Here is a 13983-nt window from a genome sequence, read left to right as displayed (position 1 = left end):
TCAAAAAAAATATTAAAAAAAAAAAAGGTGTAACTCAGGAGCAGCCAGATGCAAGACAGGCATAGGATAAGGTATGTGGGAAAGAGCACAGAGCTTCCACAATCTCTGGGAGCACCATTTTCCCAGCATCCCCACATGGTCACCAATCCAGAAGCTCTCTGAACCCTAACCTTTTGGGTTCTTATGGGGACTTTATTACATAGGCACACTTGATTAAATCATTGACTCTTAGTGACTGGTTAAATCTGCAGCCCATCTCTCCTTCTCAGAGCGCAGGGGGTGGACTGAAAGTTCCAACCCCTAATTATATGGTTGGCTCCCCTAGCAACCAGCCCCCTTCCGTAGGATGCCCCTTAGCATCCTTAGGTGCTTTCCAAAAGTCACCCCATTAACATAAACTCAGGAGTTGTTGAAAGGGGTTTGTTATGAATATCAAGACACTTTTATTACTCTTATTAGGAAATTCTTATGGTTTTAAGGAGCTCTGTGCCACAAATAGAGATAAAGACCAAATACATATTTCTTATAAATCATATAATCACGATGTATCATCTATCAGATAATGGAGGAATTCTAGCAGAAAAGAACTGGGGTGACCCAAAATTCCTAAAGACTGTGGTAAATTTTATCTACCTAGATCATAGAAATTATAGAAAAGGGCCTAAAAGGGACTCTTTAAATGGCCCAAGAAAGACTTCTTCCCAAAGTTAGCTTTATGCATCTGTCTCAGAGTGAGAAGCTAGCTTCCAGTGGGAAATCCTTTCCTATTCTCTTCTACTTCTTTCCCAAATCTCCTGGAGAGAAACTGGCTAATGAGATTAGAGACTGGGAGAAGGAGGGAGGAAGAGGAGAAACACAATAGAAAGAGACAAAAATCAACCCTTACCCCTCATTCCGACAAAGGCTTCTATTGACAGCAAGCTTGAGCTAGTTGAGAGATCTGCCATTAAAACAAATTCAGAATTTAGATTAATACTTTGTACTCAAAATTCCAACTTCTTAACTGAGATTATGTTTGTAATTTTTAGAAAAGCCACTGTTAGTCTGGGCACTTAAAAAAGCAGACACCAAGATTTTAAATGTGTGTATTTATATATATAATTATTATGTATTGTTATATAAATTATTTATTCTTATTTCAAAAATTAAACTATTATTTATATATATATATATATATATAGGCAAATTCCTATGAAGAAAAAGAGCTTGGAGCCAGAGGAGAGCCTTCAGACTTGGAAGCAAGCCATATGCCTGTCTCCCTGACGGAGACAGAGGAAAGCATCTCAGACCACAGACCTCTCTTAAGAAACTTTTCTCCAGGTTGACTGAGAATCCATGAGTCAAAGTTGCCCATTAGAGGAGCCCTATATCTTGCATAAATTACCCTTTTTTAGTACACCTGCTGTGTGTAATCATTGAGTATGAGCAGCCCGTGCGATTCAGTATTGGATCCAAAAGGGCTACAGCTGGTGGCCATCAGAAAATTAAGCTGCTTGCCACAATAAGATACCTGAATGACACATTCTTATGACATCAAAGTCATATCCTTGCTTGAATTTTCACCCAGGGCACAGGAAATGACTCATTAAATAGATGTTAAAAAAAATCACAGGAGGTAAAACAATAACAGTATTCTCAGTTTATCAAAAGACATGTAATTCAAATACCTGTGGTTTAGATAGGCCACCCATGGTGCCCCAGCATCCTGTGATCACTACTTCATTTAACAAAAAAATGAAATGACCCAAGACCCATTCCATGTAATAGCTATGCGCTATTAGTTTGTGTGTTGCCAACACCAGCCCCTCTCTGCCCCTCTAGTAAAGTAAAAAAGATCAATTTACTTGGTTAATTTGTTGAAAATGGATTTGCCACAGGCGTGTTCCTGAGTCTTAACATGCTATATACTGCTTTATGTGGGTCATTTGGCGTCCATTTATGGTTCGCTCATTCTAGAGTTCCTAGGACGTGATAATACACAATAATCTACTAAAGCAACTTATTTTCAAAAGTTTGAAAAAAAATGTTTCTGGGAGTTGCTGCTTAGTATGTCAATGCAACCACAGAAACTTCCAGTATTTCTACATTGATAGATCTATTTGGAAGACATGGTCATGGCGGGATAAGCAAATGCTCATCTGCCACAGCACAGCTATGACTTTAGGGAGGAAGAGTGCAGTAATTGTTCTTCCTTACCTCAGGTCACAGCGTATAACTAACTACTAGACCTAGACTACAGGTTATACGACAAAGTAGAAGAAACTTTTTTTTTTTTCTTTTTTGGCCTCCTGTTTCTTTTCCTTTGCTTTCCTTCTTGATTGACCTTGTTTTCTTTCTCCAAGCTTCCATCTGTCTTTTACTTGAGTCAGAATGAATCTTCTATCTATGAAAATCTAAAAGGCTTTGCAATTTCAACTCATTTATTTCCAGATACAAGAAAAAAACGTTTCAAAATGCTGTTTTCTCTAGTTTGAATTAACCTTCTGGTTAAAAGCCAGGATCTGGTCTGAGGGCGAGTAACGTGAGTTTCCCAAGAAGGCAAATAGGTCACAGCTGGAGCCCACAGGCTACCTGAGTGACAAAGAGGCTGTGGGAAATAAGAGAAGGTCCTGATGGAGGGGCAGGAAAAGGATCGGTTGGGGCGTGCTGAGCTTCAGAGGCCGCTCAGAGAATGGCAGAATCAGGCCCAAGTCGCTGCACCCCGACCATTCCTCCCAAAAGAAACTCACGGGTTATCGCGAGAGATGGGGGGGGATCCTGGGGCGAGAAAACACCTACGTGCCCCCCACCCCCACCCCCCACCCCCGGTGCCAGAATCTCCTCCTATCTTGCAAACACTAATCCTCCAAGACGACTGTCTCCCCTTATCCCCTCTACAATTCCACATTCAGACTCACCGCGCAGCAGCTCCTGTCCCGGAGGCCCAGTCAGGTGCGACGGAAGGCCCGCGGCACACAGGCCGCGGAGCGAGAGAGACTGCGCCCGAGGCTGCGCCCCAGGCTGGCGCAGAAGTGGACTGCGCATGTGCAGGTTGCAAATCTCGCGACTTTCGGGAGCCGGAAGTGCCCGAGGCAGGAACAGAGGCTTCCAGAGGCTTCCAGAGGCCGCCGTCCATCGTCAGCAGAGGTGCGTGGCTGCGGCAACCCGGAGGTGCTCTGGAAAACATCGTCGGGGCCGAATGTCCGGGCCTGAACGTCCGTGCTAGCAGTTGCGAGGTAGGAGACCGTCGCTGCCTGTTCCTTAAGTCTTTTCTCTCAAGAGCGGCTTCAGGGTAATAGTCTCGATTTCTGGCCTAGCTCGCGTACAGACACCCTGCTCTGTGGGAGCTGGCTCCTTCGCTTTATATTTTTATTTTTTGGCTTTTACACCTTTATTCAGTTAGAAACCTTTATTAGAGACACTGCTGTATTCCGGGGTAGGTGGTGGCTTTGACTTTCAGAGCAGCTCTGATCTTACCCCTTCCCCGGGCGAAACAAACCAGACATCTCACTCCCCAGCAAAGGGATGTGGGCTGGAGGTCAATGCCAGACAGTGGAGGGGGCCTTGGACCTCCGAGTACTCACCCCAGATGGAAAGATTGGGTCACTCCAATGCAAGATGAGAGTTTGGGGCTCTAGGTTCCCCTCGCCTTGGAAGAGGAGTGGGGAAGTCTCAGGGATTCTTTGAGGGAGGGGGAAGCAAGCACCCATCTCTCCATCTGGATGTAGGAAAATGGGACAGAGGCCCAGTCCTACCAGGAGGCTAGGCTGGGACAGGGGATAGGAGACAGCTGTCTGGCATGGGTTCTCTCAAGCGAAGGTGGGAATGAGGCCACTTTAGGAGGGTGGGGAGTTGGCTAGTTTTGTTCTAAGGCTTCTGATTGTTTTCTAATTTGTGGAGTGAGCTTAGGATGGGGGCTGTGAGTGGCCTGCCCTCCCAGTATCTTTCCTCGTCAAAGTTCTGATTCAGGAGGAAGTTGCAGCCAGTGTCTCTGGTTGGTTGGTTTTGTTTTATTTTTTGCTTTTTGTTTTTCCACAAGCAAAGTAGTTCTGGATCACCAGGTTCTCTGGGATTCCCAGGGCTTTCAACTTGCCTATAGCTTCTTTCTCCTGCATTTGTCACTTGGATGGAGTTCATCTTCCCGGCCTCCTCACTTATGGACCCATTTCATGCTCCACATCCCAGATATCCACCAGCTCCAGGGGGCTTATTTCAATATCTAGATGAATTTCTCCTATTGCTGGCTAATTTGCTGCAAAAGCTGAGGGTTCTCCTGGCTCATTAAATGAAGGGATGTACATAGACTTTAACTAACTTTTGACATCCTACAGCAAAAATCAATTTCATATTGTAGAGGGGCAAGAATTTTTTTATTTACTTACCTACGTTGGCAGATACAGGATGATATTAGGGGGTAATATTTTATCTACACATTATAAAAATATTCTGACTGAAATTTTATGTGCAATGGTTGGACCTAAGCACTGGGGAGGCAGCAATGAACAACAAGAAAAGGAAAACAAAAATTTCTGCCCTCCTCTTATGCTTAAATTTGATAGGGAATAAAAAACAAAAATCAAAATTATGGAAAAGTACTTTGATATAATTAAATATATATGTACATATACTTTACACACACATACATACACTTAAATACACATGTAAAATTTTGACACTGGGCTCTGGGAAACAAACTTTAATGTCATTAGATAGATAGTTACTGGAAAAACACAAAACATTTACACAATGCTTAATTAGGAAAATAGATTTTACTATAGCATAGGGCAGATAAAACTATTTTAATTTTTTAAATTGAACTATAATTGATCTGTAATACTGTGTTAGTTCCAGGTGCACCACATAGTGATTTGATATTTCTACACATTACTAAATGATCACTGTGATAACTCCATTTACCATTTGTCACTGTACAAACATATTACAGTATTATTGACCATATTCCCCATGCTGTACACTACATCCCTGTGACTCATTTTTTTGTAACTGGAAGTTTGTACCTCTTAATCCCCCTCACCATTTTGCTCATCCTCTCATCCACCCTCACCTCTGGCAAACACCAGCTCTGTGAATATCTATGAGTGTTTCTGTTATATTTGTTCCTCTGTTTTATTTTTCAGATGCCACATATAAATGAAATCATATGGAATTTGTCTTTCTCTGTCTGACTTATTTCACTTAGTTTAATACCCTCTAGGTCCTTCCATGTTGTCACAATTGTCAAGATTTCATTCCTTTTTATGTCTCATATTTCATTGTAGACGTATACTGCATCTTCTTTATCCATTTATCTGTTGATGGGTAGTTGGATTGCTTTCACATCTTGCTTTTGTAAATAATGCTGCAACAAAATAGGGATGTATGTATCTTTTCTAATTAATGTTTTTGTTTTCTTCAAATAATCGAATGGAATGGTTGGATCATATGATAGTTGTATTTTTAATTTCTTAAGCCATCTGTTTTCCATAGTGACTGCACGCATTTACATTCCCTTTTCTCTACAACCATGCCCAGGCTCGTTGTTGTCTGTCTTTTTGATAATAGCCATTCTGACACGTCAGAGGTGGTAGCTGGTTGTTTAGATGTGCATTTCCCTGCTGGTTGTGATGTTGACCCTCTTTTTCACCTTCCTGTTGGCCACCTGTATGTCTTCTTTGGAAAAATGTCCTCTGTCCCTTTTTTAATTGTTTGGGTTTCTTTGTTTGTTTTTTGATATTGTATGAGTTGTGTATTTTGGATATTTACTCCTTATCAGATGTGATGCATTATTTGCAAATATCTTGTCCCATTCAGCCAGCAGCCTTTTCATTTTGTTGATATTATTTTCTGTATGCAGAAGATTTTTAGTTTGATGTATTCTCATTTTTGATTTTTGCTTTGTTTCTCTTGCCTGAGGAAACAGATTTAAAAATATGTTGCTAAGACCCCTGTGAAAGCACTTACTACCTATGATTCTTCTAGAACATTTTTTTATGGTCTCAGGTCTTGGATTTAACTCTTCAATCCATTTTAAGTATATTTTTGTATGTGTATGAGAAACTAGTCCAGTTTGATTCTTTTGTATGTAACTATCCAGTTTTCCCAACTCCATTTATTAAAGTCGTCTCTTTTCTCTAGGGTATATCCTTGTCTCCTGTGTTGTAGATTAATTGACCGTATGCTTGTGGATTTATTTCTGGGCTCTCTGTTCTGTTCCCTTGATATGTGTCTGTTTGTATACCAACACCGTAGTGTTTTTTTGTTTGTTTGTTTAAATTGAATTACAGTCAGTTACAGTGTGTCAGTTTCTGGTATACAGCACAATGCTGCTTTCATGCATATGCATACATTTATTAATTTTCATGTTCCATGCTACTTTGATTATTGTGGCTTAATACTATGGTTTGAATCAAGGAACATAATACCTCCAGCTTTGTTTCTCTTTCTCAAGAATGTTTTGGTTATTCAAGGTATTTTGTGTTTCCATACAAATTTTTAAATTATTTGTTCTAATTCTGTGAAAAATGCCATTGTATTTTGATAGGAATTACATTGACTTTGTGTACTACCTTGGGTAGTATGGTCATTTTAACAATATTAATTGTTCCAATCTATGAACAGGGTACATCTTTCCATTTGTTTATGTTATCTTCAATTTCTTTCATGAATGTTTTATAGTCTTCTGAATACATGTGTATTATCTTCTTAGATTTATTGTTTTTGCTGCAATTGCAAAAGAGACTGTTTTCTTAATTTTGTTTTCTGATCGTTTGTTAATAGTATAAAGAAATGCAACAGAGTTTTATATGTTAATTTTGTATCCTACAACTTGATTGAATTTATGTTTTATTCTAATAGCTTTTTGGCAGCATCTTTAGATTTTTTTTATGTATAGTATCATGTCATTGGCAAACGGTAACAGTTTTACTTCCTTATTTTCATTTTGGGTGCCTTGTCTCCTTTTTTTTTTCCCCAGTCTGATTGCTGTGACTAATATGTCGAATACTGTGTTGAATAAAAGTAGTAATAGTGAGCATCCTCGTCCTGTTACTGATCTTAGAGGAAAATCTTCCAGCTTTTCATCATTGAGTATGGTGTTAGCTGTGAACTTGCCGTATTTGGCCTTTACTGTATTGAGGTATAGTCCCTCTATAGCCACTTTGCCGAGTTTTTATCGTTAATGGATGTTGAATTTTGTCAAAAGTTTTTTCTGTGTCTATTGAGATGATTATAATGTATTTATTCCTCAGTTTGTCAATGGGATGTATCATGTTGACTGATTTGCAAATAGTGAACCATCCTTGGGTCCCTGGGATAAATCCTACTTGGTCATGGTGTATGATCCTTTTATTGTACTGTTGAATTTGACTTCCTTAATTTTTTTTTGAGGATTTTGCATCTATGTTAATCAGTGATATTGGTCTGTAATTTTCTTTTCTGTGTGTGGTGTGTTTGGTTTTGGGATTAGGGTGATGCTGGCCTTATAAAATGAGTTTTCAAGTGTTTCTTCCTCTTCAATTTTTTTGAAATGGTTTTAGAAGGCTATGTGTTAACTCTCCTTTGTGTTTTTGGTAGAATTTACTACAAAGGTATCTGATCCTTTCAGTCCTGGGCTTTTGTTTGTTGGGAATTTTTTCTGTTTGTTTTTTGTTTTTTATTACTGATTCAGTTTCATTATTTGTAAATAGTCTGTTCATATATCTTTCTGATTTCAGACATGGGAGATTTTATGTTTCTAGGGACTTATTCATTTCTTCCAGGTTGTTCATTTTATTGACATATCATTGTAGTAATCTCACCTAATCCTTTGTATTTTATTTCTGATTTTGTTTCTTTGGGCCCTCTCTCTTTTTATCGTGATGAGTCTGCTAAAGGTTTATCAATTTTGTTTATTTTTCAAAGAACCATCTCTTACTTTCATTGACATTTACTCCTGCCTGTTTAGTCTCCATTTCATTTACTTCTGTTCTGATTTTTATTTTTTCTTTCCTTCTACTAACTTTAGGTTTTGATTATTCTTCATTTTCTAGTTCCTTCAGGTGTATAGTTAGGTTGTTGAAAATTTTCTTATTTCCGGAGGCAAGCTCATATGTCTATACACTTCTTGGAACTGCTTTGTTGCATCCCACAGATTGTGGATCATCGTGTTTTTATTTTCATTTCTCTCCATTTTTTTTTTCATTTCCTCTTTGATTTCTTCAGTGACCCATTGGTTGTTTAGTAGCATATTGCAGCATATTGTTTAGCCTCTACATGTTTGTGCTTTTTGCAGATTTTTTTTTTCTTGTTGATTCCTGGTCTCATACTCTTGTGATCTGAAAAGATACTTGATATGAATTCAGTCTGCTTAGGTGACTTCCACTACTCTGTCTTCTAATTTGCTGATCTACTCTTCTGTATCATGTAGTCTACTATTGATTTGTTGCAGTGTATTTTTTTACTTCAGTTTTTGTAGTTTTCAGCTCTGTTTGGTTCTTTTTTATATTTTCTATCTCTTTGTTAAACTCAGTGTGTTCATCCATTTTTCTCCTGAGCTCACTGAGCAACTTTATAATCAATAACTTGAATTCCTTATTGGGTAGACTGCTTATCTCTACGTTCACTTAGCTTTTTCAGGAGTCTTACTGTGTTCCTTGTGAAAATGTTCTTCAGTCACCTCATTTGCCTGATACCTGTTTTTATTTCTACAGATTAGGTAGGTCAGTTATGTTTCTTGATCTTGGAGAAGTAGCCGTGATGCAGGAGACATCCTGTGGGCCCCAGCATGCTCCCCTCTGGTCACAGGAGCTTAATGCTCAAGCGATGCTCCATTCGTGGGCTGCATGAGCCCTTCTGTTACAGAGTTGACTGCTGTGAGTATGCTGGTAGCTGGAAGTGTCCTTTCACCAAGTTGGCTGCAGCATGCAGGTAGATGGGGCTGCATCATGGGGCACTGCTTGTCGGGTTCTGGGGTCCTGGTGCCAGCCTGCTTGTGGGTAGGGACTAGGCCCACACATGAATGGCTGCTTTACCTAAAATGTCCTAGGATTGGAGCTGACTGGCTGGTGTGTTGATAAGCCCCTACTGCTAACTGCATAGTGGCACTTGGCAGCATGAGTGTCCTCATGGTAGAACAAGCTCCCAAAAATGGTTTCTGCCAGCATCTATGTCCCAGGGATTCTCTTTTGCATCCTACTTCTCTGGGAGGCTCTCCAACATCAGCAGGTGGGTCTGACCCAGGGTCCTTTTAAATTACTGCTTCTGTGCTGGGTCTTGGAGCATGTGACACTTTTCCTGAGCCCTTTAAGTCTGAAGTTTCTGTTTTCTACAGCCCTCTGTAGAAGCCTTTACACAAGCGCCAGTGGCCTTCAGAGCCAGATGTTCTGCTGGCTCATCTTCCCAGTTCAGGTTCCTGCAGCAGGGAGCCTTGGACCCCACGCTTCTTGGGGAGAACCTCTGCAGTTGTGATTATCCTCCCATTAGTGGGTCTCCTACCCAGGGATGTGAGTCTTGACTATAGCACTTCTCTGCCCTTCCTTCTTGTCTCATTGTGGTTCTTTATTTATAAATTTAGTTGTGGAAAATGTTTTCTGCTAGTTTTCAAGTCCTTCTCATCAACAGTCACTCTGCAGATAGTTGTCATATTGATGTGCCCATAGAAGGAAATGAGCTCTGGGTCTCCCTACTTTGCCATTTTGGCCATGCCCTCATTCCAAAGCCTTTTTAAATTAATACACTTCTTAGCAGCATTTGTTGAAAACATATTGCATGTTTTTCTTCCATGGGAAATAAAGCTTATTGAAGCAAAATTAATTGTTAATTGCAATATATTGTTTGATAAAAAATGCAAAGGCCCTCTTAAGGCTGTTGAACAAGGATATTGCTCAGTCACTCAAAAGCATTAGTCTGGGTTAAGACCTGAGGAACTCTTTGATTAGTGAATTTAACAAATTTTATTTGAGTGAGTTTATGTCTTAAATTTTGAATGTGCAGAAGGCTCTTTGCTCTATTTTTAAATTAAGTCAATTTCAACTCAGTTCTCAGAGAACTTAGAGTAGATAAAAAATTGACTGCTTGATAAGTCAGATATAATACCTAAAATATAACTTTCACATTTTATTTGTAGGCTTCAGGAGTTCTTAATTTGCAACTACAAATTTTGATTCTGTTTTACTCAATAGAAAATTGTGTTCAAATGTATCTGTTCTAAGAGCATGAAGTAGTTTCTATAACATAAATGTGAGATGAATTTTACCCCTTTAGGCATTCCATTCAAGTGTATTCAAATTGAAATTTGGTTATCTCAAAATTAAATGAATAACAAGGGAAAGGAATTTAGTTTTTCCTCACTCACCACAGATTCCCTGCTGCTGCCTGGCAGAAATGCTTCAATTACTGACAGTCCTTCCCCGGATAAAACCAATGTCCAAGGCACTGGCTTCTCATCACACTTAGACTTATGCCAAATATGTAAATTTTGTTGCAGATTCTCTATTCTTAATGCTTCACGCTGTACACCTTTTAGCTGATGCTGTAGCTGTTACTGTGGGCCAAAGGGAAATGCAGTGATTCTTGAGCAGAACTTGGGAAGTCCCAAAATAACAAGAGATGATATGACCGTTGCAAAATCCACTGATTTAAAAGATAAATACAAAAATATTAGCACTAAACTTGTTTAAGATGTTGCCAACAGCATAAATGAAGAGGTTGGGAATGATATGCTACTGCCGCTGTGCTGGCAAGTTTTATTGCCAAAGAAGGCTTTTAGAAGATTAACCAAGATGCTGATCTAGTGAAAATCAGGAGATGTGTGATGGTATGTGGTGATGTTGTAATTGCTGAACTTGGGAGGTAGTCTAAACCTGTGGCAACCCTTGAAGAAATTGCTCACATTGGGAGTTTTGCAAATGGAGACAAATGCTACATCATATCTGATGCAATAAAAAAGGTTAGAAGAAAGAGTGTTGTCACAATAAGGAATGGAAAAACATTTTAATGATGAATTAGAAATTACTGAGGGCATGAATTTTATTGAGGTTATATTTCTCTATACTGTATTGATACATCAAAATGTCAGAAATGTGAGTTACAAGATGCCTATGCTTTGTTGAATGAAAGAAAATTTCTTCTATTCAGTTTATTATATCTGCTCTTAACTTTCCTATGCTCACTGTAAGCCCTTGATCATAATTGCTAAAGATGTTGATGGAGAATGTCTAGATACATTTGTTTTGAGTAGGCTAAAAGTTGGTCTTCAAGTTATATCAGTTAAAGCTCTTGGTTTTGGTGACCAAGAAGCATATTAAATAGGAAGAAGCATATTAAAATCTTGGCTCTTTTTCTGATAGTGCCGTGTTTGAAAAAGAAGGATTGACTCTAAATCTTGAAGTTGTTAAGCCTCTAGACTTAGGAGAAGTTGGGAGGTCGTTGTGACCAAAGATGATGCCATGCTCTTGAAAGAAAAAGGTGACAAAGTTCAAACTGCAAAACATATTTAAGAGATCATTGAGCTATTATATATTACAACCAGTAAATATGAAAAGATAAAGTGAAATGATCATCTGACAGAACTCAGGTGGAGTAATTTTGCTGAAAGTTGGTTGAGACAGATGGTGTTGAAGTGAATAAAAAGAGTTACAGGTGCTCTCAGTGTTACATGAGCTGCTGTTGAGGAACGCATTGTTCTGGAAGGTGTTTGTGCTCTGCTTCAGTGCATTCCAGCCTTGGACTCAATAACTCCAGCTAAGGCAGATCAAAAATTGATACGGAAATTATTAAAAGAACATTCAAAGTTCCTGCAATGACCATTACTAAGAATTCAGTTGTTGAAGGATCAGTGATAGCTGAGAAATTTAGGCAAAGCTCCTCAGGAGTTGGTTACGGCAGTACGCTTGTAGATTATGTGAATTTGATGATAAAGGAATCAAAGGTCCAATGAAGGTTGTAAGAAGTACTTTATTGGATGATGCTGGAGAGACCTGGTTAATTATAGCGGAAGATGTAGTCACAGGAAGTTCTAAACAGAAGAACCCTCTAATGGGTAGAATGATGGAACGGGAGTTGGTATGGGAGGTAGCATGTTATATTTCTGAAATAGTGCTTAACCATTGTTACTGAGTTGTGAAGGAAGCTCAAGGCAGTGTTCCTCACCAATAACTTCAGAGAAGTCAGTTGAAGGAAATGAAGGAAGAAAAGGTGGCTTATTGTATAAGGAAATAACTATAACCATCAGTTACTAGTTTCAGTGGAAAACATATAATGGTTTACTGCTGCCACTGCCCATGCCTACAGATAATTTATCTTGTTTTTCGTATGTGAAAGACAAAAGAGTAAAAAGACATTTGTACATTCCCAGTAACAGTGCAAGAGCCATGTCCCAGTGAACTGCCTTCAACCTAAATCACTGAGGAATTTTTATTACTATTCTGTTAAAACTAGAATTTTAGTACCAGTCATCACCAGATAGGAAGTTAGGAAGCAGTCTTACTGTGGGGAATAAAAATAATTGTGTACAATGCAGAGAAATAGTTAATTATGTGACAACCTTTCTGTAATAAAAATCTGTTTAAATTTAAAAAGATAAAATTAGTTTTATTTGTGACAAAAAAAATCATACTAAATTTTGGCATAACCATAAATGTTTCTACAATAAATGTGACTTTTATTAGGAAATGAAGTAAGTATTCCTGATAATTAAAATTATGGACAACATGGAAATAGTTATAATATATTTCGGTAGGTAAAAAACTGGGAAATTATTTCTATGTATGGTAATTGTTTCTAGCAAATACTATGTTGTTCATATCGATTACTAATGTGAAATATAGAAGTCTTCTTTTTCTCATGTTTAGACAGAAAACTTCATGAAGAAATGGAGAAGCTACATATACACAATCTTCAGTACCATTAATCTACATATACTAAAAATGTGAAACTCTACATTAACCATTTTAATACTTTTAATGCCTTAGGGCCATTTAATCCCTATTATGCCAGTGGGAAAATTAAAATACAATGTTATCGATTATAGAAGAATTCAGTTTCTTTTGACTGAAGGACCACATTTCTGCCACAGGTCTTTATTCTTTTTAATCAATTTTAATATATTATAATTTTTCCTACAATAACTATTTTGGAAGCATAAAATCAGGGAAAGCAGTACTCCAGAGTTTAAGAAGATACAGTCTTTACCTTCCAGCTTGAGAAAATAGGAAATGTATACAGAAAAGTTCAATGATAGTTTACTAAATGCTATATATGAAGAAACTCTAATGAGAACATAAGGAAGGGAAAGGCTGAATCTGACTGAAGGTTGGGATTGGATTATTCTGGTCTCTTTTGGTGAACTCAAATTATTTTAAAGAAAAAAATACTTTTGGCTCATATAACTAGAAAGATAAAAGAAGCAGAATAAGTCTAGACAAGGATGGATCAAGAAATGTAAAATACTGAAGACTGTCTCAGCTCAGACTTCTCATTGCCTTATTGTCAAGCCGCTTATTGCCAGGTAACTGGAAAAGTGTATCTCGAAGCTTGCTATCTCAGAGTTTTGTTATGATCGAAAAATCCACAGTATAAAAAGCATGTGTATAAGAAAATATGGAAAACACTTAAACATTAGTTGCAAGTTAAAGAACTGGTATGTATATAGTCAGATGGGCAGTATGACAGGGTTAAGTTATTTAAGTTGGCTAAGTTGAATTCTGGAGTCAGTCGGCATTGGTTTACATTTTACATTTGTGTTCCTAGCTACTTTATCTTCGGTGAATCTCTTAGCCTCTCTCAGTCTGATTCTCTACGCCTTAGCAAGGACAGGTCTTGTCAAATAATAAAGGGTCAGATACTCTATATGAATGTTATTGTCATGATCATTTATTATAGAGAAATTGCTTGAGGAAATAGGTCTTTTACTTTGTCTGAAGGATTGCAGAGATGGAAATTAGAATCCAAGAGGAGAGATTATCTTTATTTCCATAAAGATATACAATAAGCTTGTAAAACACTTTATTTCCATAAACTTTCCATTGA

At 38.1% G+C, this 13983-nt stretch overlaps 1 protein-coding gene, 1 long non-coding RNA gene and 1 pseudogene across 3 annotated transcripts in view; 2 read left to right on the top strand and 1 right to left on the bottom strand.

The window, feature by feature from the left end:
* Positions 1-2997, bottom strand: part of LOC140688851 (uncharacterized) — an 82234-nt gene extending 79237 nt beyond the window's left edge. For both annotated transcript variants that reach the window (XR_012063692.1, XR_012063693.1), the window contains exons 1-2: positions 2898-2997; positions 887-940 (exon numbers count right to left, since the gene is read on the bottom strand). This is a non-coding gene — a long non-coding RNA (uncharacterized lncRNA). The remainder of the gene's footprint in view (positions 1-886; positions 941-2897) is intronic.
* A 25-nt stretch (positions 2998-3022) lies between these two features.
* The window catches only part of LOC140688912 (uncharacterized), a 140318-nt gene continuing 129357 nt past the window's right edge, over positions 3023-13983 (top strand). Inside the window, exons 1-2 of the mRNA XM_072948887.1 lie at positions 3023-3026; positions 3064-3215. Coding sequence (XP_072804988.1) covers positions 3023-3026; positions 3064-3215 — 156 coding nt within the window. The remainder of the gene's footprint in view (positions 3027-3063; positions 3216-13983) is intronic.
* Positions 10339-11975, top strand: LOC140688892 (60 kDa heat shock protein, mitochondrial pseudogene; annotated as a pseudogene).

This window comes from Vicugna pacos, chromosome 24 (genome assembly GCF_048564905.1).
Source record: "Vicugna pacos chromosome 24, VicPac4, whole genome shotgun sequence".
Classification (NCBI taxonomy): domain Eukaryota; kingdom Metazoa; phylum Chordata; class Mammalia; order Artiodactyla; family Camelidae; genus Vicugna; species Vicugna pacos.
Note: the sequence above shows the minus strand (reverse complement) of the source record. Positions and strands in the feature narration are given on the sequence as shown.